Raw genomic sequence first — 24,972 nt, 5'->3', positions numbered from 1 at the left:
CTGAAACACGGCAGCTTGCATGGTGGACAAAATATCTGTTCAGATCAGCTGGGTTGCTGCTTTTTTGGGAAGCTGCTGTTCACTTTTGCTCTTACAATGGACAGGGACCTGAATCTCAACAGGGCAGAAACCTTTTCCTTCATCAACCCCTGGATCCGCTATTTTCTGTTCTTCTTCAGCTTCTTATTTTGGGTAAGTGAAGACACCCCCCCGCCCCCCCGCCAAGCAACAACGTGTTTCCAAAGTGCAGACTTCAAGTTCTCAAGCTCCATGTAGAATTTTCATATGAATAAAACATTACAGTGCAAATTGGATACTCTCCTATGTTCAAAATTATAGCATTGCAATAGCTGTTACAATGTCCAATTACTTTTAATGTTTCAACATTTACATCCACCACTCATCAGGGTGGCTTCTTTCTCAGCTCTGAATTTACATACAATTGCAGTGGCCTTTTTTTGCATATGAAAAGCATCGCAGCAGGAATAACAAATCCTCTGCAAAACTGCAAAGGGCTGCGTGTGCAGAGGAGGATACCCAACAGAAGAAAAAACCCTCCAGATTAAGCACATTATTTATTTCCTTTTTTTTGCTTCTCTAACTCATGTTTGCGTTCATTATTTGTACAGACTGCTGCTTATTTGCTTTTACAGGCCAGTCATTGTCACTCCAAATCCCCTAGGAATGGTCAACATGCAGTATCTGATTGACACTTGGTTAAGCAGGCTGTCTAACTGAGTTTGACTGACTGGCCCAAAGCTGCCTGTGATCAGTGTTCATTTTGCAATTGAGTGAGCGGAGCGAGTAGCCATGCATTGAGCTGTATGTGTGACAGCATGGCACACTGCAGAGGCCCACGCATTGAGCCAGGCTGGATTGCCACCGCCAAAAACGTCCTTGCTCTGTTTGTTTACTGCAACCCAGGCCCCTGGACTCAACGGTGCAACGTAATCCATCAGCCCTTTGTTCCAGTCGCACCAGCTTTCTGGGTTTTTCAGCCACACAGCAATCCTTTTGGGCAGAGGGGAAAACAAATGGTAACAATTTACTGTAGGGCAGCGTTCATAAAATGGCACCTACATAAGTGGTTTGCAACAACTCACGCAGACCTACATAACCATTTATAAACACCAATATTGGTCACTTGTCATAAAGGCTGCAACTTGCAACTGATGTCAAGTTGAGAATATCTATGTCAAGTGATGACTTATTTCTGACATTAGGCCGTTTCACAATACTTTCTGGGGTGAAATAACATTTGGAAGCTCAGTGTGTGTCACAGTGACATAATGCAGATAATATGACAGCTTGTCTAGTCAGGACTGAAAAAAGTGAGCATTTTCTGTGGATCTCAGGTAAAGTGCATTTCATTTTACCATTTCTAAGTTTTAAGCTATGGCACAACATCAGCATTATGTCTGTGCTATAATATAGTCAGAAAAAATGATGTCACCTGACGTGCTGTCAACTTGACCTCAAGCTTCACAAAAACACCCTTTAAGGGAGACGATACCTACTTATGAATATTTATGTAGGTTTACATCAGTTGTCATGATGAACACATAGCTGTCTTGTAGTCTTAACACTGCCTGAACAGTAAAGTCTTACCACACAAGTTCACACACTCTTTAAAAAAGAAAGGTTCCTATAAGTGGTTCCTGGCTTGGATGCACGGTTCTAGGACATACCTCTAGTTACTACAGAACCTTTACATTATGTGGAAGTTCTTTAAACTTTTAAAAGGCTCTGTGGGTTTGCACATCTCATTTACAAACATAGTTCTTGAAAAAGAGCCATCTATTAAAAAGCTAGCTAGGAAAGTACAAGTGGTTCTTCTATGGCATCACTTCAGAGGACTCCTTTTGGAACCTGTATTTTTAAAGGTGTAAAAGCAAAACAGCGCTGGTGGTGGTTTACTTATTACAGAGTTGCTCTGACCAAATGAGCCACTTGTCTTGCTGGCACTGTGAAATCTTCTCAGTTCTTCGACTGACTGACACTGAGGCACAGCACTGATGAGACTACACATTTTGTAAGCAGATAGCATCCACTTGAATTCATCTATTCCTGTTGCATTTACATAAAACTATCCACATGGGATTATCAGTGCCAGTGGAAAAAACTTTGCCAGTGTCTGTCACTTGTTATATGCATGAATGAATGTCATTTCTACATATAGCTGCACTTCATTACTGACTGTTACAGCTGTTAAGAGAATACCTTCAGTTTAAGGTGGTGCCCGCAAACTGAAACATGACAGCTAGCTTGTATGGCGGACAAAATGTCCATTCTGGGTTGCTGTATTTTCTGGAAACTGCTTGTAACTTTTGCCATTACAGTAGACAGAGACCTGAATCTCAACAGAGCAGAATTCTTTTCCCTCAACAACCTGTGGATGTTATTTTCTGCTCTTTCGTCCCTTTCTGTTTATCTTCATTCAGATAAAACTATCCACATGGGATTATCAGTGTCCGTGGAAAAGCTTTGCCAGTGTCTGTCACTTGTTATATGCATGAATGACTTATTTGTACATACGGCTGCGCTTGATTACTGACTTTGAAATTGCTGAAAGAATGTATTCATGAAAATGAAAAGGCTGTATTACTTGCACAGATTTTCACAGCTGTTCATCTCGCACGGTAGCTCAGCCAGACCACTTCGGCTATAGCCCAGGAGAAGAGCTGGGTGGGGTTCAGCTGGCTGATGAGGGATGATACCTTTGTCAGCTCTGCACACTGTGCTGCTGTAAAAGCATAAGGGAAATGGATCTAAAGCTTAATCTCTCCTCAAAGAAAAGGTTCTACGGTTGCTTTCCCTGGAACAGATAAAGCTTGGTCCAACACAGCAGGGATTTTTAATGTAGATTCACCACTGACATTATAATTTATTTCAGAACTAGGCCTTGTCTGGGAAAACAAGTGCTTAGGGGTTAAACCTCATGACTTAAATGTGTATGGTGCACAGCTGAAAACATCAACATTGTTATCTTATGCTCAGCAGATAGTGTTATCCCTAATATAATCACCTGGCGATATCTCCAGAGATAAACAGAAAAAATCCTGGTTTGTCCTCTGGTGGGCTTCGTAAATTCATGCATCTGCCTTGCACCTCATATGTCTGTGGCTGAGAAAGGAGATCTTCTAAAACATAGCCTACTGGGTTCAGGGTTTATCAGGTTAGTTATGTTAAAAAAGATAAAAATTGAAAGGGAATATTCTATTAGCAGTAGCTCTCAGAATCTACTTGCAAAATTCAAGCTGCAAGCTGGAAAAGTTCTTTTTTAGAAGTGTAAGAATGGCATAACTGTTGCCAAATTGACTGTTTTTACTACTGCAGTTCTGCATAATAAGACAGAAAAATGTATTATTATTATTATTACTGTTATTATTATTATTATTATTATTATTATTATTATTATGTGCTTCAAGATTCAGTTATTAATCACTCAAGACTGATGCATCGCTTCTCTTTCAGGTGTTCTCCTTACTTATTGTTGCTATAGGAGTATACGCTAAAGCCCAAAAGGCAACAGGTATGGAAAAAACATTTATTTCTCTTCTTTTAAATCTATATTCAATTACCAAATGCTTGTGTGATACAATAAATATTTAATTCAAAGCTATTTGGATGTCTAGGCTAAGCTGCAGTTACAGCATGGTCAGTTGGGTTTCTGGGTTCTTCACAGACACAGTTCGAGACTCGTTCCTCATTGATCCAGCCATCATTTTGATAGTGGTGGGTGTTGTCATGTTTTTTATCACCTTCTGCGGATGCATCGGAGCACTACGAGAAAACATTCACCTCCTTAAAACAGTGAGGACATGCTCTAATTGCTTTAGAAAGACTGTACTTACTGTTGCTGCCAGGCTAATGCTTAATGCCATCTTCCTTTCCAGTTTTCATTTAGCCTCACCCTGGTCTTCCTCACCCAGCTGGCCATAGCAATCCTGGGATTCTTCTATTCTGACCAGGTAGGTTTTAAAAATGAGTCATCTATATATTCATTCATGAAACTGGATCGGTCATACCCAATTATTTAGTCATTACCCCCAATGATGAGTGTCAGTGTTTTCAGTGAGACCCCCCCCCCCCCACCTACATCTAAGCACCAGTCCACTCTACTACTCACAAACTGCCAATATAGACTAATGCAGACAAAAAGGCAGATAAGTTAGGGAAGTTAGGGACCAGTGTAACTGTTGAAGTGTTGGCTTTGTCATTAGAAGATCACAAGTCTGATTCCTGGTAAGGCCGCAGCTATCTGTGGCCAGGAGTCTAAGAGACCATAACCTTGCTCTCCCTGGGTGGACAGGATGGCCCTTCTACTACCCTCATCATTCAGCGTGATGCAAGCCAAGTCATAACAGAGCAGTCTCCTCCCAGTTACATTAGCAGCAATTCAAGAAGATATTGTCGGGTCAAGTATGTGCTAGCCTTCATTCTCCCAGCTTGGCAGAGGCATAGCCAAGGTGTGACCAGTGTCTGGAATGAAGCATGGCCACCCTTCTGGCCACTTCTGAAAAGCCAGCCATCTTTAATAAAGCATCAGTTATGCTTTATAGTGAAAATCTCCCATCAGGGCAGATACCAATCAGTTATAAGAGTATGATGATACTGCACTGAATAATTAGAGTATCTTGCTTGATAAGCTAATTTACAGCAAAAGGGCGAGTGAATGTGCGCTGGGTCCATTCAGTAATGGTGCTAAAATTGTGTGTGTGCATGCATTGCAAGTTACCTTATACAGTACTGTCTGGCTAGCTTATTGATCATTAGACTCATTAGACTGTATAAACTGTAGTGAATGCAATCTACATTAATAACTTCTATGGCCTGTCTATATGAAATGTTTTTCGTAAAGCAGTTTTTCACTGAAAACTCTGGATCTTACTTGGCCACCCCATTCTAAAAGTTCTAGCTAAGCTCTTTCAGCGTGGTAGCACCTAGCTAGTTGGTGAAATTGGCAGTGACTAAATTTGAGACTTAAACCGGGTTTAAAAAAAAAAAATCTAGAAAGGGAAAGCTCATGAACGAACTTTAAGTAGCTTGAAACAGCCAAGTTGAAAGTAAAAACGTTAAAATGGTTGAAAACTGTTCATAGTTGTTAAAATGTTGCCAAAATGTTAAGCAGAAGCTGCAGTATCCATGATGGATGGTAATTCGTTGCTAGGTGCTACTGTGAATGAAGTTCCACCTTAAATTCTGTGCCTGTTCATTTTAGGGCTACCTTAAACTAAGTTCCACCTTAAAACAATTTCCACCTTAATTTCAGTGCTACCTTAAAGAGAGTTCCAACTGAAATTCCATGGCACCTTAATTTTAGTGCTATGTTGACTGAAGTTCCACCTTAAATTTAGTGCCACCTTAAAAAGGTTCCACCTTAAATTCTGTGCCACCTTAAATTTAGTGCTATGGTAACTGCCATTCCACCTTAAATTTAGTGCCACCTTAAAAAGAGTTACATTTTAAATTTGCTGCCTCCTTAAAAGAAATTCCACCTTAAATTCTGTGCCACCTTACGTTTATTGCTATGTTAAAGTTCCACCTTAAATTCAGTGTTAACATAAATGCAGTTCCACATTAATTTCAGTTTTAATTTTATTGCAATGCTAACTGAAGTTCCACCTTAAATTCTGTGCCTCCTTAAAGTTAGTGCTATGTTAATAGTGGTTCCACCTTAAATGTAATGCTATGTTAATTAAAGTTCCACCTTAAATTTAGTCCCATGTTAATTGAAGTTCCACCTTAAATTTAGTGCAACCTTAAAAAGGTTCCATGTTAAATTCTGTGCCACCTTAATTTTATTGCTATCTTAATTAAAGTTCTACCTTAAACACTGTGCCACCTTAAATTTAGGGCTATGCTATTTTAAGTTCCCCCTTAAATTCTGTGCCACCTTAAATTTAGTGCTATGGTAATTGCAGTACCACCTTAAATTTAGTACCACCTTAAAAAGAGTTCCATTTTAAATTTGCTGCTTCCTTAAAAGAAATTCCACCTTAAATTCTGTGCCACCTTAGGTTTATTGCTATGTTAAAGTTCCACCTTAAATTCAGTGCTAACATAAATGCATTTCCACATTAATTTCAGTTTTAATTTTATTGCAATGCTAAGTGAAGTTCCACCTTAAATTCTGTGCCATCTTAATTTTAGTGCTACTTTAAAGAGAGTTCCACCTTAAATTCTGTGCCTCCTTAAAGTTAGTGCTATGTTAATAGTGGTTCCACCTTATATTTAATGCTATGTTAATTGAAGTTCCACCTTAAATACTGTGCCTCCTTAAAGTTAGTGCTATGTTAATAGCGGTTCCACCTTAAACTGAATGCTATGTTAATTGACGTTCCACCTTAAATTCTGTACCATGTTAAATTTAGTGCTACGTTCACTGAAGTTCTACCTTAATTTTTGTTCCAAGTTGAATTTAGTCACATGTTGATAGTAGTTCCACCTTAAATTTAATGTTATGTTCATTGAAGTTCCACCTTATATTCTGTTCCACCTTACATTTAGTGATACGTTAGTAGCAGTTCCACCTTAAATTTAATGCAATGTTAACTGAAACCATCTTATATTTAGTGCTATGTTAATAGTGGCTCCACCTTAAATTTAATGCAATGGTATTTGAAGTTCCACCTTAAATTCTGTTCCACTTCAAGTTTAGTGATATGTTAATAGCAGTTCCACCTTAAATGTAATGCTATGTTAATTGAAATTCCACCTTAAATTGTGCCATCTTAAATTTAGCGTTATGTTAATTGAAGTTCCACTTTAAAATTCAGCGCTACCCAAGTGTAATTCCACCTTAAAAGCAGTTCCACCTTAACAAAATCATTGTGTGTGCTGATACAGCTGAGCATTAGGCTGGGAGCGTGTGAGACATTGTGCTCCGTGCGTGAGTTTGTATGTGCTGTGAGGGGCCCATTGTAACATCATGTGCGGCATGCTGCCAACTTTCCGCCCATTCATTCCCCATGGGAAAAAATATCGACTTCGAACACAAATCTTCCGGAAAACGTATGTCAGATGGCTTAGAACAGCACAAGCCCACTCCGCAGGTATAGGATCTATGATCCTGCAAAGTTTCATGGTTCTAGCTTGAAAAATGTGGGAGGCGTAGCATTTACTATAGAATAGAGTATAGAATAGAGTATAGAATAATAATGAGATGATTACGAAGAGCAGTAAGTAACTTAATAATAATAAAAACCCAGTTGGTCCCATTGTTATACCGCACTCTTCTGTCTATTAGCAATTATCAGTTAAGCTCTTTTTCAGCATTACTCAAAAGTGTGCTATGGCTCCTCAGTGTGGAACCATGGGTCCTTTCACACTGAGCCACAAAGTCCCATGCCTATTTGAGACATAATGGTAGTGTGATGGAGGGAATGTTGGATCTCTTTTGGTAAGTGATTAAATACTAAAACATATGTAGGCACACCCCTCATACCTCAATAGCCCTGCCGCTAGCAAATACAGTACGGCGTTCCGCAAGGGCCAACATGTTTCCCAAAAGACATCTGCATATGCAACAGGCCAAACAGATGCAGGCGAATTTAAAAGATGTGTGGAAAGAAACACAAGGAAACTCATTGACTCTACAGACGCGGGATGCTCTGGGGAGGTTTGTGAAGAAAGCCATTGTGCATTACCGTGATGACCTGGACCTTCAGAATCTCATGGATTACATTCAGAAGGAGGTAAACACGCAGTCATCCGTCTTACTGCACCATGGTCCTCAGTGCTCACTACACTTAGCACAAGGCTTAACTGCATCACACGCTGACATGCTGAATCATAGTGGTGTACAAAGGGCCCATATTATGATGTTCCTTATGTTTTTAAGTAAGAGAGTTTGTAAATAGTATCTAAACATTGTTAAAGCTTTCATATACTCCATATATAGAAACTACGCCTATTGAGTCTACAGCGTCTTAGCCTCACCCACTGATGCTGAAGTTATAAAGAGTGTTTCAGCAAGGACTGTTTTTTAAATGAAGTGCAATACAGGACAGCTAATTATAAGAGGTCATGTATCGGTCTTAAGGTACAGTAACAAAAGCAGCCTGTTAAATTTGTAACGAGAGGTTAGAAAATGAATTGCGACTGTTTTGATACATACTATAGAATTATCAAGAAAGTTAGAAATGGTGAAAAAATAAAATACAAGGAAAATGTGGGATATGGATTCTTTAGAACAGTTCTTTTAGTGAGTCTGTTTATTTTGTCCAGTACACTGAAATTATTCAAATCTATGTGGGACAGTTACAGGCTATTCAAACAAAGCTGTGATCTGCGGGCCATTTTGAGTTTCTCAGTCAGCATATTAACAGAATCCTTTGTGACACTGCACAGAGCAGCTGCACAGGGAGCAAAATTGCTTCTGGACAGTAAGCCTTTTAAAGTCACTTGTTTACTGATAGCCCTAACTGTGAAATAACCGTAGGGAGACCGTAAGCATCCCAGCCATTGGCTAGTTGCCATCATGAACAGTTTTGTGATAGACCGCATCATTGTTAGCATTAGTGTTGGTATTATTGACTAAAGCAGGGGTGTCAAAGTCACCCAGTAAAAGGGCCATATTTAAAAAAATCTCATCAAATCTGTGGGCCAGAGAAAAAAAATGTTTTATTTCATTTTAATGAATGCTGTGCTATAACCTTAACCGGCCAATGTTTATTCAAAACTTTAATTGTAAAAATATAGACAGTTGTAGTAGACTTTGAAATATTACATGGACTCCTGAAATATTTAAAACACAATTGTCCCTATGAGCTCTGTCTTTTAAACCTAGTCCTGAACTGGACACCTGGCATCCTTTTTTGCCACAAGTTCATTAAGACTTGGGTTCAGTTTGTGAGCTGCTGAGCTGACGTTAAGTGTTTATCGTGGCTGAACTGCAGATGAAAGAGTTTGGTGATATGACAGGTGTGGAATTGCACAGAATTAGTAGAAATGAGGTAGAACCACTGCCCTGTAGACTGTTGGGGTAGGAAAATCGGAGCACATTATGGTGCAGTGCATGCTGGGGACTGTAGTGCAGTGCACTGTCAAATTGGCTAATATTAATAGAAAATTCAATTACTTTTGCAGGCTGGATAGGATTGTGTGGCAGGCCTGATCTGGTGTTTGACACATGGGGACTAGAGAAAGGAAGACTTAGCAACAAATCAGCACGCATGTCTGCAAAGTGGGAGAAAAAGCAACATTCAGACTAAGTGATTCAGTATGTGCACTGGAACACATTTCAGTGATTTGTTTCAGAAAGATTCAGTTGTTTATGTGCTGCGTATCAGCAAATGTAGTGCTTCTCGGATGGTTGTTTAGGCTCTATGGGCATCTCTTTCTCTGCAACTCTCAGTGTCTCTCAAAGTGATGGGTAATTCATGGGACAAGCAAAACACTAAAAGCAAAGTGAGTGCATGACTTGACTGTCTAGTGTCTGATAATATTCATGCTCCTTCCTCTCCTGTTCAAACTCTGAGTTCAAATGCTGTGGCTGGAACAACTACACCAACTGGTCCTGGAATCTGTATTTTAACTGCAGCCAGCTCAACCCCAGCACAGAGAGATGCGCAGTGCCTTTCTCCTGCTGCACCCCGGTACCTGGAGAGGTGAGCACAAGCTGTTTTCTGAATTATATGCATATTATGTAAGTCAGTAATTATGGAAATTTATGAAAACAGTGCGCATAAGCATCTGTAGTAGGCCTAAAGACGGAGGACTAAAGGTCCCATTACAATATCACATGCCTAATAACTTTTAGACAAAGATAAATTCATGCAATAAGTGTTGTTCCTCTGTGATCCTGATGGCTAAACCCACTGTCCACTGAAGTCAAAAAACTAATCTCAAAACTTAAAGTTGAAACATTACTGCCACCTGCTGTTCATGCACAGAAGAAAGAAGACAATTTTCTAATAATCTTCTCCATATTCTTTTAGAGTGTAATCAATACTATGTGTGGTTTTGGGGTTCAGACCCAAAAGTACTTGGAGGCTGCCAAGTCCATCTACCCAGTAGGCTGTGCAGACAGAGCAGTGATGTGGATTGAATCTCATCTGCTCTTAGTTGGGGCACTGGCTTTGGGTCTGGCTCTGCCACAGGTAAGACCATCAATCCTAGACCCAATGTAACTTCTAGCACATTGATATAATTGTACTTCTGATGCTTTATGGTAATGTTGGGCAAGATTGATCATTCAAGTACTTCACAGAAATTTCTACATGAGACCTTTTTCTTCAGCTTGTGCTGTGAGTTCTTATCCTTGTAGCTGAGTGGATTCTTAAGTATTCCATGAAATACATAAATGTTTAAGCTGAAGTGAAAGCCCTACAGTAAGCGAGGCGGGCAAGTCTGCATGTTTCTGTTCTATTCTGTGGATGATTCAAGGGCAACATCTGAGCATGTTTTGCAATCACAAGCACAAAGCCACACTGATTTTAGTACTTGTTTAACAGATCCAGTTGCCTCTTTAGAAATGGAATAGCAAATCAGTGAAGCAGCACTTAAAAGGGGAATTCCACAGATTTCACATTTACAACATTTCTACATAATTACATTGTCATTTAGTGTGCTTTGCTATGAAATGTTCTGTTCAAGAGAAACTTACTGAGTCAGAATAGTTGACAGTGCTGTTGATAAGACCTCTGAAGAGTTGAATGCCTTTAGGAGCTAAGTCACAGGATATTACATGAACTGGTTACGAATATGACTGCTTACGTCTGAGCCACTGTTTTAATAAAGTTTTGAGAGTTTAAGGTTTATGCATTTATAAGTAATATATTGATGGTGGAGAGGTACATGAAGGGCACTGTTAGGCACAACAGTCCCCAGAAACAACCATCATCTATATGACATGAAATTTCAGATGATGTGTAGGTTTGCTGGTGGTTTTCTGAAGTTCATAAAATCACTATATTTGCGTTGTAGACATTACACCCCTTGGTTCTTTTCACAATCACTGTAGAATCAGTTTCTCCAGAACAAACTATTTCACATCAAACCACTCTTAATAACTTTGTTTACATCTCAACCACTGAACTGCATGGAAATTCAAAAATTGGTGGAATCACTTTGGGCCATGTTCTTCGACTTAAAAATCTGTTAAACACCAACTAATCAGAGTACACCTGTGTTGAACAGTATACTTTCACAGAAAATGCACAGAGGTCTTTTTTTTCTGAAGAGACAAAAATAAAATGAGAAACACAAAATAAGGCCCTGTAATTTACAACATGCAGATGTATTCTCATAGTGCACCAGCCATAGACGCTGAATCACAAAGATTGTGTGCATACTTGATGTTGAGGGAGCTTACAAACTCAAACCCAATCCAGCTAATCAAGGTCTACAGGAACATCAGGAAGCGGATATGACATTAGCACTGAAACTCAGTTCTCTAAAGAGATCTCCAGGATCACTTTTATGACTTGCCGATGTGCTCAATTATATTTTACATTTTACATTTATAGCATTTGGCTGACGCTCTTATCCAGAGCGACTTACAATTGGATTATTTTTACATAGGTAGGCCAAGGAGGTGTTAGGAGTCTTGCCCAAGGACTCTTATTGGTATAGTGTAGGGTGTTTGCCCAGGTGGGGATTGAACCCCAGTCAACAGTGTAGAAGACAGAGGTGTTACCCACTACACTATCCCAACCACAATTATAGTTATGCTTACTTTGTACAACATACTATGCATGATAACCTCATCTTATCAAAAACAAATCGGCAAGCTTAACCAGTTCAGCATCTTGTAAGGCTCCTGACCTCGCTCTTGTTCTTGTGGTTGTCAGATTGCAGGCATCGTGCTGTCTCAGATCCTCATCTATCAGATCCAGAATGAAATCAACTCCATACTGTAGAGATCACAGCAGAGAGGACTCCTCAACCAGCTCCACTGCAGTTAAAACTATTACTTATACATATATAATTAAAGTTAACATTTTCCCTCCCAGGTTTTGAGATGCTGTAAATTGTCTGCTAACAAACATAAAATTATAAATACAAAATCAAGATTTTCGTTGCTTTATTAAACCGCATTTTCTAAGCATCCAAGGAAACATTCTTTCCACTTTCAACCAACTGCCCTGAACCAAAAAACGTCTGGTACTGATATTTATTTTTTACAATTGCAGTTATTAGTACTGGTACATTCAAATTTCTATACTGAGATGGAAAGGAACAGTGACTCGGCAGTACTTTTGAGGCAGTGTGGAAGAATTGGCTCTTGTGAATTAAATGTGTACAGAATGAGCTCTCTGGATCAGTCGATCAGTGAGAGGGGAGTTTGGTCTCGCTGCATCTCTTTCAACCAGAAGGCACCTGGACAAAAGAATACAAATAACTAGATGTTGTGCTGCAAAACTTAAAATTAAGTAAAGCTAGTGGTAAAACAGTGAAATTCTATCGATTCTGCATAATTAAATGGTTAAGATATAAACACGAAAAAGATATAAACAACATTCAGAGTAGTCTGATGTAAAACATGCACCTCCAGAGAAATGTACTAACTGTTCACAGACATCTAAATGTTTAATGCCTCTAGATGCTGCCTCATAGATAGCACAAAGTGGTTTCACATACATTGCCTCATGCGTGTGACTTTTTTGGCCTAAAACATATTATTAAAGACCATTTATGGCAAAGAGGTAGATGCAGGGCATTGTAAGACAACATAGTCCCCAAAGAAATATATTTTTACTTTCTTTTTTTTGTTTTACTATTTTGTTCAACATTATGTACAAAAACTTCACTGGTTCACTGGCTGTTCTAGAAATTACAATGGCTGTATCTGCAACGTAGACACCTGGTTCCTGTCACCATCATCCATCCATCCATCCATCCATCCATCCATCCATCATCTTCCGCTTCTCCGGGGTTCGGGTCGCGGGGGCAGCATCCTGAGCAATGAAGCCCAGACCTCCCTTTCCCCAGCCACTTCCACTAGCTCCCTGGGAGGGATTCCGAGGCGCTCCCAGGCCAGCTGGGCGATATAGTCACGCCAGCGTGTCCTGGGTCTTCCCCGGGGTCTCCTCCCCGGTGGACTTGCCTGTGACACCTCCCAAGGGAGGCGTCCAGGAGGCATCCTAACAAGATGCCCGAACCACCTCAACTGGCTCCTCTCGACGTGAAGAAGCAGCGGCTCTACTCCGAGTCCCTCCCGGATGACCAAACTTCTCACCCTATCTCTAGGGGAGAGTCCAGCCACCCTGCGGAGGAAACTCATTTCGGCCGCTTGTATTCGTGATCTCGTTCTTTCGGTCATTACCCAAAGCTCATGACCATAGGTGAGGGTGGGAACGTAGATCGACCAGTAAATCGAGAGCCTTGCCTTATGGCTCAGCTCTTTCTTTACCACAACAGACCGGTAAAGAGCCCGCATCACTGCTGACCCAGCACCAATCCGCCTGTCAATCTCCCGCTCCCTTGTACCATCACTCGTGAACAAGACCCCGAGATACTTAAACTCCTCCACTTGAGGCAAGAGCTCATCCCTGACCCAGAGAGGGCTCTCCACCCTTTCCCGTGTGAGAACCATGGCCTCGGATTTGGAGGTACTGATCCTCATCCCGGCCGCTTCACACTCGGCTGCAAACCGATCCAGTGAAAGCTGAAGTTCACAGCCTGATGTCCCCAATAGGACCACATCATCTGCAAACAGCAGAGATGTGACCCTGAGGTCACCAAACCGGACACCCTCCATCCCCTGACTGCGCCTAGAAATTCTATCCATAAAAATTATGAATAGAATCGGTGACAAAGGGCAGCCCTGACGGAGTCCAACTCTCACTGGGAAAAAGTCTGACTTACTGCCGGCCATGCGAACCAAACTCCTGCTTTGTTTGTACAGGGCCTGAATGGCTCGTAGCAAAGAGCCATGTACCCCGTACTCCCGAAGCACCTCCCACAGAATACCCCGGGGAACACAGTCGAATACCTTCTCCAAATCCACAAAGCACATGTGGACTGGTTGGGCAAACTCCCATGAACCCTCCAGAATCCTGGAGAGGGTAAAGAGTTGGTCCAGTGTTCCACGACCAGGGTGGAACCCGCACTGATCCTCCTGAATCCGAGGTTCGACTATAAGCCGGACTCTCTTCTCCAGTACCCTTGCATAGACCTTACCAGGGAGGCTGAGGAGTGTGATTCCCCTGTAGTTGGAACACACCCTCCGGTCCACCTTTTTAAAAAGAGGCACCACCACCCCAGTCTGCCAATCCAGTGGCACCACCCCCGATGTCCACGCAATGTTGAAAAGGCGTGTCAGCCAAGACAGCCCCACAACATCCAGAGCCTTGAGGAACTCGGGACGGATCTCATCCACCCCTGCAGCCCTGCCGCCAAGGAGCTTTTTAACTACCTTAGCGACTTCGGCCTCAGTAATGGACAAGCCTATTCCCGTGTCCCCAGACTCTGCCTCCTCAGTGGAGAACGTGTTGGTGGGATTGAGAAGGTCCTCAAAGTATTCCTTCCACCGCCCAATGACGTATTCAGTCGAAGTCAGCAGCACACCATCTCCACTATATACAGTGCTAGTGGCACACTGCTTTCCCCTTCTGAGTCGCCTGACGGTTTGCCAGAATCTTTTCGGAGCCGACTTAAAGTCACTTTCCAAGGCCTCACCGAGTCCGCTTGGCCTGTCGATACTTGCCAGCTGCCTCTGGTGTCCTACAGGCCAACCATGTCCGGTAGGATTCCTTCTTCAGCTTGACGGCATCTCTCACCTGGGGTGTCCACCACCGGGTTCGAGGATTACCGCCTCGACAGGCACCAACTACCTTGCGACCACAGCTACAGTCAGCCTCACTATACGTTTGGGTTTGCCTGGTCTGACTGGCATCTTCCCCCACCACCTGATCCAACTCACCACCAGGTGGTGATCAGTTGACAGCTCAGCTCCTCTCTTTACCCGAGTGTCCAGTACACATGGCCGCAAGTCCGCTGACACGACTACAAAGTCAATCATTGAACTGCGGCCTAGGGTGTCCTGGTGCCATGTGTACTTATGGACATCCTTGTGTTCAAACATGGTGTTCGTTATGGACAAACTGTGGTTTGCACAGAAGTCCAAAAACTGAACACCACTCGGGTTCAGATCAGAGAGGCCATTCCTCCCAATCACACCCCTCCAGGTCTTACTGTCGTTGCCCACGTGAGCGTTGAAGTCTCCCAATAGGACAATAGAGTCTCCAGGAGGAGCACTTTCAAGCACCCCTTCCAAGGACTCTATGAAGGCTGGGTATTCTGAACTGCTGTTCGGTGCATAAGCACAGACAACAGTCAGGACCCGTTCCCCAACCCGAAGGCGTAGGGAAGCTACCCTCTCGTCCACCGGGGATAACCCCAACATACAGGCGCCGAGTCGAGGGGCTATGAGAAAGCCCACACCTGCCCGCCGCCTCTCACCACGGGCAACTCCAGAAAAGAAAAAAGTCCAGCCCCTCTCTAGGAGATTGGACCCAGAGCCCAAGCTGTGTGTTGAGGTGAGCCCGACTATATCTAGCCGGTATCTCTCAACCTCACGCACCAACTCAGGCTCCTTCCCCGCCAGTGAGGTAACGTTCCAAGTTCCAAAAGCCAGTTTCAGCAACCGAGGATCAGAACGCCATGGCCCACGCCTTCGGACACTGCCCGATCCACAATGCACTGCACCCCTACTACTGCCCCTCCCATCGGTGGTGGGTCGATGGGAGGGGGGACTCATGTAGCTCCTTCGGGCTGGGCCCGGCCGGGCACCATGAGTGAATGCCCGGCCACCAGACACTCGCTGGCGAGCCCCTCCCCCAGGCCTGGCTCCAGGGTGGGGCCCCGGTAACCCTGATCCGGGCAGGGTACACAAGTCCTGCTTTCTTGTTTTCATAGGGGTGGTTATGGATCACACTTTGTCTGGCCTGTCACCTAGGACCAGTTTGCCATGGGAGACCCTACCAGGAGCTTTTGCTCCAGACAACATAGCTCCTAGGGTCCTTCAAGCACACAAACCTCTCCACCACGATAAGGTGGTGATCCATGGAGAGGCTGTCACCATCATTGTAAGGAAAATAAGTTTGATTTTTTTTCAACTTTTACCTTCTGTAAATGACTTTGTTTACATCTCAATGACTGAATTACACTGAGTATTTTAATTAGCCTTTAAAAGAGTAACTAATCTCCAACTTAATTATAGGTTTATGGGCTATATCTCACCTGGCAAATCTTTGATGGTACTTGTCTTCTGACTTCATTGCAGCATGAATGATTAGCTGGCTGAACACATCCCTCTATAAAAGATAAAAAGTTTAAAAAGCTGGTTCCTCAGAAGAGTTGTAACGCAGAGGAAAGTAAACAGATGTGGACTGCATTTCTCAAAAACAACAGACATTACTACATAGAAGCATGACGATCATTTTGAATATCTGTATCAAATACGCATGTCTCTTGTTTTAGAAAATATCTGGGAAACACAGATGGGATCATTTTAATGCCATCAGAGATGTGAGGATGTTATGAGACTGACCTGTGCATCACTGCCCCCTATCTTCATGAAGCGGTATCTTAAAGGTTTGAGCAGCTCCACTGTCTTACTGTAGTTGCCTCGGTCATATTCCACCAGTGCCTGACACATGGGCAACCCAATAGTCTCAGTAATCTGGTACTGGTGATTCTCTCCTGGCTCTCTGAGGACAGAAAATGCAGTAAAGTTGGAGATTCTATTAATATTCCATTCACATGGTTTATGTTACCTACAAACATTTGTGACTTACTATGAAAGCATGTGTAACGACTGAAGTGGCACTACCTAATTTCTTTATATTAAAACTAAAAGAAGTAGCGTTACATCAGGAGAGTCTGGAGGAAAAAAAAACTAAAATATGGTGTGCGTGTACTGCTGCGAGTCACCCTGTAAATCCTGAAGTAGTGATTCAAAAGTCAGGGGTGTTCTTTGGACCACATTATGATTCTTTAAGCATTAATGTTTGTCACAAATGAAAATCAACATTATACTGGTGAAGATATGATGATAACATTACATAATTACACTTTTAGATGTCAGAATCATTTGCTTGTGCAATTACACATTTCGACCAGATAGGTCTCCAAATCCCCAAATGTTGCATAGTGCAGCTTTAAGTATCTTTCATTTACCAGCAAACCCTTGTTTTTTCTTGCAAAAGCCAAGAGGAGATAGTAGAGGGTCATGTGAAGTTTTCCCCTCCTGAGAAAGAGATTTCCAGTCTTGAACAGATTCTGCACTCAAAAGTTGCTCTCTGAAGATTTCTTCTAGTCATGTCAGATTATAAAATATGACACTGTGACGAGAAATCTTTTTCCTAGTACTTTTCACTTTTTATTCTTCATTTCTCAATGAAATCCTTACAGATTATAGCTACAGCTGTCTGGGTAAATTGTAATTGCATATTGCATGCATGCAGTCAAGCAGTCTGAGAGAGTTTCTCTCCCAGAGCAGAGACTTACTAAAACTCAATCTCACAGCAAGTCAGTGGGCTCTCCAGATAACAGCCCAAGCCCCCACGCTTTCCTTTGCTTTTGCTGTTATGTAAAGGGTCCAAAGTGCATTACATAAGAAGAAAGGAGCTCACTTGGCCAGCTCTCGCAGGCTCTCCAGTAGACGCTGCGTGGTGCCTGTGTCTTTGCAACCCAGCGACACCATAAGGAAGTGCAGGTCATTGAAGAGAAGAGTGTGGTCTTCGGAGTGTGGCTCGGTCACCTGCAGCAGCTCCCTGTAACGGTCCTTCACACTCACACCTACCATGGGAGGATACACATAAGTATTCTAACACAAAAACAAACTAGGCAGATGACTGCAGAATAAGAATGTCTGTAATTGCAAAAAGAAAGTGACATGTCCACTCCCAAGTCAGCTCATTTTCCATAAAGCCATGAGTGACTTGTGTGCAGGGTATATACACCCATTGATACATTACTGACTGGACCACTAGGGCCAGTGCCAAAGGGGCCTTTGCTAGAGGCATTTCGGGGGCCACAAGTCCAGAGGAGTAATACTTGAGACAATCTGCTTCAAATATAAATATGAGATTAACTATTTCTGTTTTTGCATTATGACTCAATTTAGCTTGAGAAAGAAAAAAAAAGTTCTATCTTACACAAATGCTGTTAAGATGAAGACTATATTAGTTTATTTCAGCCCAAAAAAAAAATATCAATCCAGTGTAGCTCAGAACATACATAAATACAAACATGGAACTGTTCAATCTCACTTTTCAGGTCTATTTTTTTATTGCATGTGTAAGAGTCCAAACACGCTCGTGCCCAGGGGCCTTACAAAACAATAGTTTTTCCCCTTGTATACTCAATAACCGAGTTCCTAAAGATAGGCTGCAGTCTAGGTGGGCTGCACGTCTAGATCACATCATCACTGAAGACTGTTCCAATCAGAAGGATCCACTGAGAAATGCAGCCTACATTCTGACCATTTTAAGGATGCTATAGGAGTAGTCTTTACGGTCTTCTGTTGTATACAACATGTTTAAAAAGGCAAGTGTCTCAGTTTTAAATTACACCGAAATTACACAGAATTTTCTACCACTCCGCATAATTAAACTGATGAGCAGTGAACAGTCATTTAGAATAGGTTGATGTGAAATGCTCCATTCTAGTACAGAATCAGAGTTTGTTCATAGTGGTAAAGACAGGAACCAGATGTCAGAAGAGTTTAATGCCTCTGAAAGCTTCCTCAGAGCAAGTTATCAAAAATAGATGTTTTACGAAAAAGCTGTCTGTCCCAGTTACATTGCTGTAGTTTTTAGATGAAGTTTGTTTTTAAAGTATTTTAAAAATTCCATACAAGTCACTGTAAGGCAAAACAGTACCCAATAAAATCTTTCTGTTTTTCAGATTTACAACTATTTTGCCATTACCTACATCTTTTTTTTGGAAAGTAAATAAAATAACTATTTTTAGCAAGTTTTTCCAAAATGAAGGATTCACATCAAACCACTCTGAATGACTTTGTTTACATATGGACAATTGAATTTTGCAGAAAATTGGAAAAAATTGTGGAATTCCCCTTTAAGATTGTTAAGAATTATGCACTCTTGATGTATGATCACTACCTTGAGGTCCAAATTAATCAATATACTCAGGAATGCATGTACACAGACATCATTCTGAGCTGAGAAATTTGTGTTCTGTATGTGTGAGAGAGAAAAATGTGATGGGCTAGTATCTTGTATTGTATTTAGAGGGTTAGTGATTGTGTCTCACCCTCCATTTCAAGCCTGTAGAGCATAGAACAGGCATCCACTGTATCCAGCATGGCTCCAGACTTTATGCAGCGACGGGAAACCTGAAGCATTCATACATGTTTTGTCATACATGGATAAATTACTAGCACTAGAATATCATCAAACAGTGCAGAGTTCACAAACCTTCACCTAGATGACACCAACCATAAAACCATTAAAAATGTAACACACATAAGGCAATTCACATTCTAAATGACACACACCACTGCTTTTACTCCACTCCCTTAGCTATGGCTATACATTATAGCACATATAGATCTATGAGCAAAGGTTTTCAGAGCAGAGCACTAACCTGTTCATCAAAGATTTCCAGAGCAGCTTCGTACTCTCCCTGAGAATCAGAAAACACAGAACACAGAATATGAAAATCATTCATTCAAAACTTATACAACTGCAACACCTCACAAGTCACTGTGTGCATTCAGACAGAAAACTAAACAACACAGAAACGGCCTACTTGAGTTTTTTAATCATTGTGATGTATCTTTGTGTAAAGGAATCTTTTGAAGGACAGCATGCATCATGTGGTATATGTGGAGTCAAAGCACTAATATTCATAGATGTAAACTTAAAATTTTACCTTCTCAATGTGATAAAGAGCCCAATGCCAGTAATTATGGCACGCCAACATGTCGCACACCTTCAGAAGAATGACACATACTGGAACTTAATTCAGTCTGGACTCTAAAACCCAGATAAAATGTGGCGTGTATCAAAGCTCACAAAGACTAACCGTCCAGTCCTTCTCAGTGGAGGCCATGAACTTCAGACCCTTCTCTACCTCTGCTTTCATCTCATGTACATGAGCTACAGCGTGGGTACACCAGCCATCCTCAGCATTCAGAGCAAGGCCCTAGAGTTGTACCAATCTATAATATGAGCTCAGAAACTGGAAAGTGACCTCCATGTTTGTAATTTCTGGAACAAAGGCACGCTGTACTGCACAGCTCTAAACTTATAACTCAAACACTTCACATGTCGTCAAAGTACATTCTCAGATTTTCATAAAGGGTATTTTTATAATTCTTCTTTTTCCCCCGTGTAGAAATTGCAGTACTTTTCTCATACATAGTCCTTTCCAATTTCAAAGCACCATAATGTGTGGGACCTAGCAGTGTTATGTACAGAAAATCAGTCCTGTTTAGTACTTTGCATGTCATGACAGCTTGAAGTCCATGACAACACTGTAGTCAAGACCACTAGAGGTGCATCCCAGTCAAGACCAAGACTTTTACACATTGAGTCAGAGTCAAGACCAAGAAACTACCTAATTTATTAATGTTTCACAGACTTTCTTTTACTTTCACTAGGATAACTCTGGTCCTTAGCACACATATAACCATATGTGAATTGTTTAAGTGCAATTTTAAAACTGGAGTACAGAATACAAAAAAAAAAAAAAAAAAAAAGACATGAAGGACACCAGATGTACTTTGGGGCATTTGTATCAGATGCACTTTTTAAGCAATTAGGTCTGATAACAGATAAATTATTGCTGATTTAAAAACTGTATTTATTGATTGATCGATCTGGGAAACAAACATGTTATTACCTCTTTTGCTAATTTTTCAGCTTGGTCATAGAAACGGGTCTCAAGAAGCCCAAAGGAATACATGCCTTTTAGATAACTAAAGGCAAAGACAGGAGAGCATACATTAAGAATACACCTAAACTCCACGGTATTTGGGCTGGGAAAAATATTCTTCTTAGACACATCATAATTTTCTCATGAAAGATTCTCAATCAATTCACAGGATCTCATTATTAGATTTTTATATAGTTGTTTCCTCTACCGTAAAATAAACTTATGCCAGAGACTTTAAAAAGCAGGAGGACAGATTGCTTACTAAAAAAGAAGTTTTGTTTTGGCAGCAAAGCTAAAGGAGGTAGAACAAAATGCAGGAAAAACCACAGTGAACATAATCTATGGAAGAATGTGACTATGTTGAATAACGTCTGGATTAGCCAACAGGCTAATCCAGTAATATTCAAAGTTAGGCTTTTAGATTTAAAGATTTACTAGATGATCAACTGTAAAGCTGCAGCATACAAAGTAAAAAAATCAGCTTGGGGTTTTCAAGAGTGCAACATAATATCTAAGGAAAATTTGCAGCATTTTTCACACCTAGTGTTCTGATGGTTCAGATGAGTCGTAAAATTATGAAAAATAAACCTTTCCACATGCACCTGAATTCCACAGTGATACTGTCATCACAACAGAAAACTCCTTGTATTTTTTATGCGAAACATGGACTTGAACCCATTTACTATTGTAAAGTCCACATAACGGTCTGAAGGTTCTCCAGCCTGAGGAGCAATTACCACACAAGTCACTTTGGTGAAATTGTTTTCAAAATTTTTTTTTCAGTATTGCAGCATTTAATACATGGTTTTCATTAAAGATTTTAACAATCAGTTAATGAAAATAGTATATACAACAAACAGAATATAAAGCACAACTTGTTAATGACAAATACACAAAAAAACTCAGTGTAGGCTTTAGAAATAAAAAAAAAAAAGAGTTGCATCGGGATGCATCAATAATAGTTTTATAATGATATCTTGGCCACCTGTATTGAAATAGAATAGAGCTGTGAGGTGAAACAAACCTTAGGTGTCAGTGTAATATGTGGTACCTGTATAGGGGCATGTGTGGTTTCCAATAAGGAAGCACTCTGGCCACAGAGTCCCTCATCTGTGTCTGCTCACCCAAGTAAAAAAAGCCATCATGGGAGAACTTCAGGGCCAGCATGTCTGTTGGATGCTCCACCAAAATATCCTCCCACACATCACAGGCCTTGCCCAAAGCTCTGAAACAGACAACTTCATTTCATGATCTCAAATTATTTTTACTGCTTGTTGACAAAAATTAATTTGACCTGTATCTGAAAAAAATATATAAAACAGTACAAAGACAAGATATGTAAACCATAACTGAATGCCCATGACCTGCGACTCATCAGACAGCACTGTATTAAAATCAGCATGCTTCCAGGATGGATATCACACCATGGAATTTGGGAATACATTGACAAACCATTGTTAATAAACACCGTCTGCTGCTAAATGCAAATTAAGACTGTACTGCACACAGCAGAAACCATATGTCAATAACAGCCTGAGCACATTTGAAATGGACTGACACCCAGTGGAAATGTGTATTGTTGTCTGACTAATCAGCCTTTCAGATTATTCAAATAACGAACACTGTATTCTCCAAGCCAAAGACTGCCTGCCTGCCTGCTCTGGCTGATGCGTCAGTCCAGAAATGTCTCTCATTAAAACGTGTGTCATATTATTGAGCCCAAATATGACAATGAAGGTCCATTAGTTTGCACAGTTTGTGTTTTCAATCTCCAAATGTTTATTTACTGCTGTTGAAAGGAAAGGTGACGTAACACAGTGGTAATTATGCTCCTGCAACAAGCATTTATTTTCAAAAAACAAAGATGATTTTTTTTCTACCATTTACAATTTAACACAGGTTAAACAGGATTTATTAATCACAGCTTTCTGTTTTCATTAGCATTTCACACACTGTCTCAACTTTTTTGGGTTGTTATATTCTTATGGTCTCTACCACCTAGACAGCAAATTCATTTCTACTTATTTCTCATTTGCAGTAAGGTGCAAAGTCTTAGCCATGAAAAAAAATGTTAGAAAATATTTATCTTGGCAGAAAGTGTGTTTTTGCCTGTAATATCGTTAGAGTGAATTTGAATAAACCTAAAAACAGTGCATGAATACAGTTCACAAATTTCTTGTCTCATCAAAGTTATCAATATCCAGGTTAGACGTTTGTTAGAGAAACACAGGTTTTGGTCCCTGACATCTTGGTGCCACTCCAGCCACTGCATGGACATGTCAAATTCCACTAGCAACATGTCTGATTTAATTTAATGAAGGACTGATTAGCTGATGCAAGTACTAGATGGAAACAAATAAATGCTTACAGCCCAGGAAAACACATTTTCTCATTCATTGCGCAGCACTGTTTGTTCTTCATTGTTGCCTTCCTTTAAGATGATGAAGTTACATGACTGCCTCAATAGAGTCTGAAGTTATTATTACCTTCAATAAAGGTGTATTAAAGTAACTTTGTTCAGCCTATTTAATGAAACATTAAATACCTTAGATACCCTAAGGCATGAGTACTTTGTTCTACACTGATTAATGCAGGAGCAGAACGCAGCCTGGGTTATGATAGCATTATTAACGTGACCGTGCATACAGAGTCAGTCTGGTGAAAACTTAAACAACGTGTATATGTGTGTAGCCCTTGCCTTATGCCTTATACTGAAATGCCTTACTGAAGGACAGGTAAGTGGGCAAGTTCTTCTGTAGCTGTAAGGAGTGAGGAGTCATTTCCATGCCTTACACGTAGTAGTCACTAAGTAAACTGGTCAGGCTCACCCTCTGGAGAACAGCTCGACGGCTTTGACGTGCATTCTCTCTCGGGGTGTGAGGTCCTGGGAGCTGGCCAGCTCCACCGTCCTCCTCACAGCGCTGGCCAGCTTCTCATCCCGTAGCACTGAACTGCCAGTGCCTACCAGTTGTAGTCCAGTGCTGATTACATGACCCATCACTAAAGCACAATGAGCATAGGAACATAGTGAGGGGCCTGAAAGTGCTTTACACTCAGTTAAATCTCATGACTGTGTGAACATGTGTGTTTGTGTAGTGGAAGCTCATAATAAATAATGGGAGATATGTATATATATATATATATGTTCTTTTTTTTCTAAAATTCCATCAAAGTAATGTCTGGACTATCAAACAGCAAGGATTGCTCTGTTCACAGTCCATCTGAACACTGAGATTAGACTCAATGAAGCCACTTTCTCAGCACATACAAAGCTTCTCCGGACTCTACTTACATACCAAAGTTTGGATCAGCTGCTTGGACTGCTGTCATACACCCCTCTATTCCTCCTAGTATCTCGTCATTACGCCAGGTTACATACTGAACACAAGCAAGGGCAGAAAATAACACCAAGAGGTTACCTCTGAGAGAATGTGGCATGCAGTCACGTACCCTGCAGTAGTTCATTATTTGTATCTGTGTGTATGTGTGTGTGCTATTGTCTCGACCTGTTTAAGTATAGCGTCGTATAATTTGCAGGCCTCGTTGCTGGTGGTGGTCAGTGGGAGACCCTCTGTCTCCCAAGCCTACAAACACACACACAAAAAAAAAAATCAGTGAATGAAATTTGGTCGGTTGAGGATTCAAAGACAAACCCGTGACCGCCTCATGATAACATTCCGCGCTGGCGCCGTGAACAAATGAAGGCATTTTCATTTTGAAGATTATTTCCTAAACGGCACTTCACTGCTGCCCTGTATGCGTGTCAGAGAGACTAATCAGCAGTGCGACCTCTAGAAAACTCTCCACCCGCAGACATTAGACAAAGGCACGCAAACACGACCTACAGTAACAGCAGGGCGAGGACCAGTCAGTCAGCTGGACTGTCACCGCGTCCTGTTCGTTAGCTGCAACGAAAACTCCTGAAAGCCGGCGAGCGTGTTCTCCATTACCTGAGCGCGTTTCTTACCTTACAGTCTCTAAAACTTGAAGCAAGCATAGCTGAATATCTTCCTTTTCGTACGAGCCCACGGAACAGTTCAACTTGTCAGGAAAAAGCCTGTGGCGGAGAGGAGGGAGAAACGCAAAAGCGGGACCGGATTCCTCTGAGAGTGGCTTGAA

At 41.2% G+C, this 24,972-nt stretch overlaps 2 protein-coding genes across 3 annotated transcripts; one reads left to right on the top strand and one right to left on the bottom strand.

The window, feature by feature from the left end:
• tspan33b (tetraspanin 33b) lies at positions 1–12,011 on the top strand. Of its 2 annotated transcripts, XM_017687363.1 has the most exons (8): positions 1–192; positions 3,475–3,532; positions 3,686–3,813; positions 3,897–3,971; positions 7,602–7,697; positions 9,483–9,611; positions 9,942–10,103; positions 11,796–12,011. In XM_017687363.1, the coding sequence occupies exons 1-8, from the start codon at positions 97–99 to the stop codon at positions 11,862–11,864; spliced, it is 813 nt and encodes a 270-aa protein (XP_017542852.1). In that variant the 5' UTR covers positions 1–96; the 3' UTR covers positions 11,865–12,011. The 2 variants fall into 2 exon arrangements, with proteins under 2 accessions (XP_017542852.1, XP_017542925.1); XM_017687436.1 differs by lacking the exon at positions 1–192 and having other exon boundaries at positions 3,479–3,532; positions 3,636–3,813.
• On the bottom strand, positions 12,012–24,972 carry ttc38 (tetratricopeptide repeat domain 38). Its single transcript, XM_037539698.1, has 14 exons — positions 24,821–24,972; positions 24,360–24,437; positions 24,150–24,231; positions 23,682–23,853; positions 21,905–22,078; positions 20,821–20,896; positions 20,002–20,121; positions 19,849–19,908; positions 19,561–19,599; positions 19,228–19,309; positions 17,583–17,748; positions 16,499–16,658; positions 16,189–16,262; positions 12,012–12,324 (listed from the first exon to the last, which is right to left on the bottom strand). Exons 1-14 carry the CDS (start codon positions 24,848–24,850, stop codon positions 12,237–12,239), a joined length of 1,401 nt encoding a protein of 466 aa, XP_037395595.1. The 5' UTR covers positions 24,851–24,972; the 3' UTR covers positions 12,012–12,236.

Source organism: Pygocentrus nattereri, chromosome 7 (assembly GCF_015220715.1).
Source record: "Pygocentrus nattereri isolate fPygNat1 chromosome 7, fPygNat1.pri, whole genome shotgun sequence".
In the NCBI taxonomy this organism is placed as follows: domain Eukaryota; kingdom Metazoa; phylum Chordata; class Actinopteri; order Characiformes; family Serrasalmidae; genus Pygocentrus; species Pygocentrus nattereri.
The sequence above is the reverse complement of the archived record's forward strand: the minus strand, read 5'-3'. Positions and strand labels throughout refer to the sequence as shown.

Coding starts and splice junctions, on each gene's coding strand:
- tspan33b (XM_017687363.1), top strand. CDS start 97: ATGGACAGGGACCTGAATCTCAACAGGGCAGAAACCTTTTCCTTCATC. Junction 3,972..7,601: donor GATTCTTCTATTCTGACCAG/GTAGGTTTTAAA, acceptor TTGACTCTACAG/ACGCGGGATGCTCTGGGGAG. Junction 7,698..9,482: donor TGGATTACATTCAGAAGGAG/GTAAACACGCAG, acceptor TCAAACTCTGAG/TTCAAATGCTGTGGCTGGAA.
- ttc38 (XM_037539698.1), bottom strand. CDS start 24,850: ATGCTTGCTTCAAGTTTTAGAGACTGTAAG. Junction 24,438..24,820: donor CAAGTTTTAGAGACTGTAAG/GTAAGAAACGCG, acceptor GTGTGTTTGTAG/GCTTGGGAGACAGAGGGTCT. Junction 22,079..23,681: donor GTCGAGCTGTTCTCCAGAGG/GTGAGCCTGACC, acceptor TGTCTGTTTCAG/AGCTTTGGGCAAGGCCTGTG.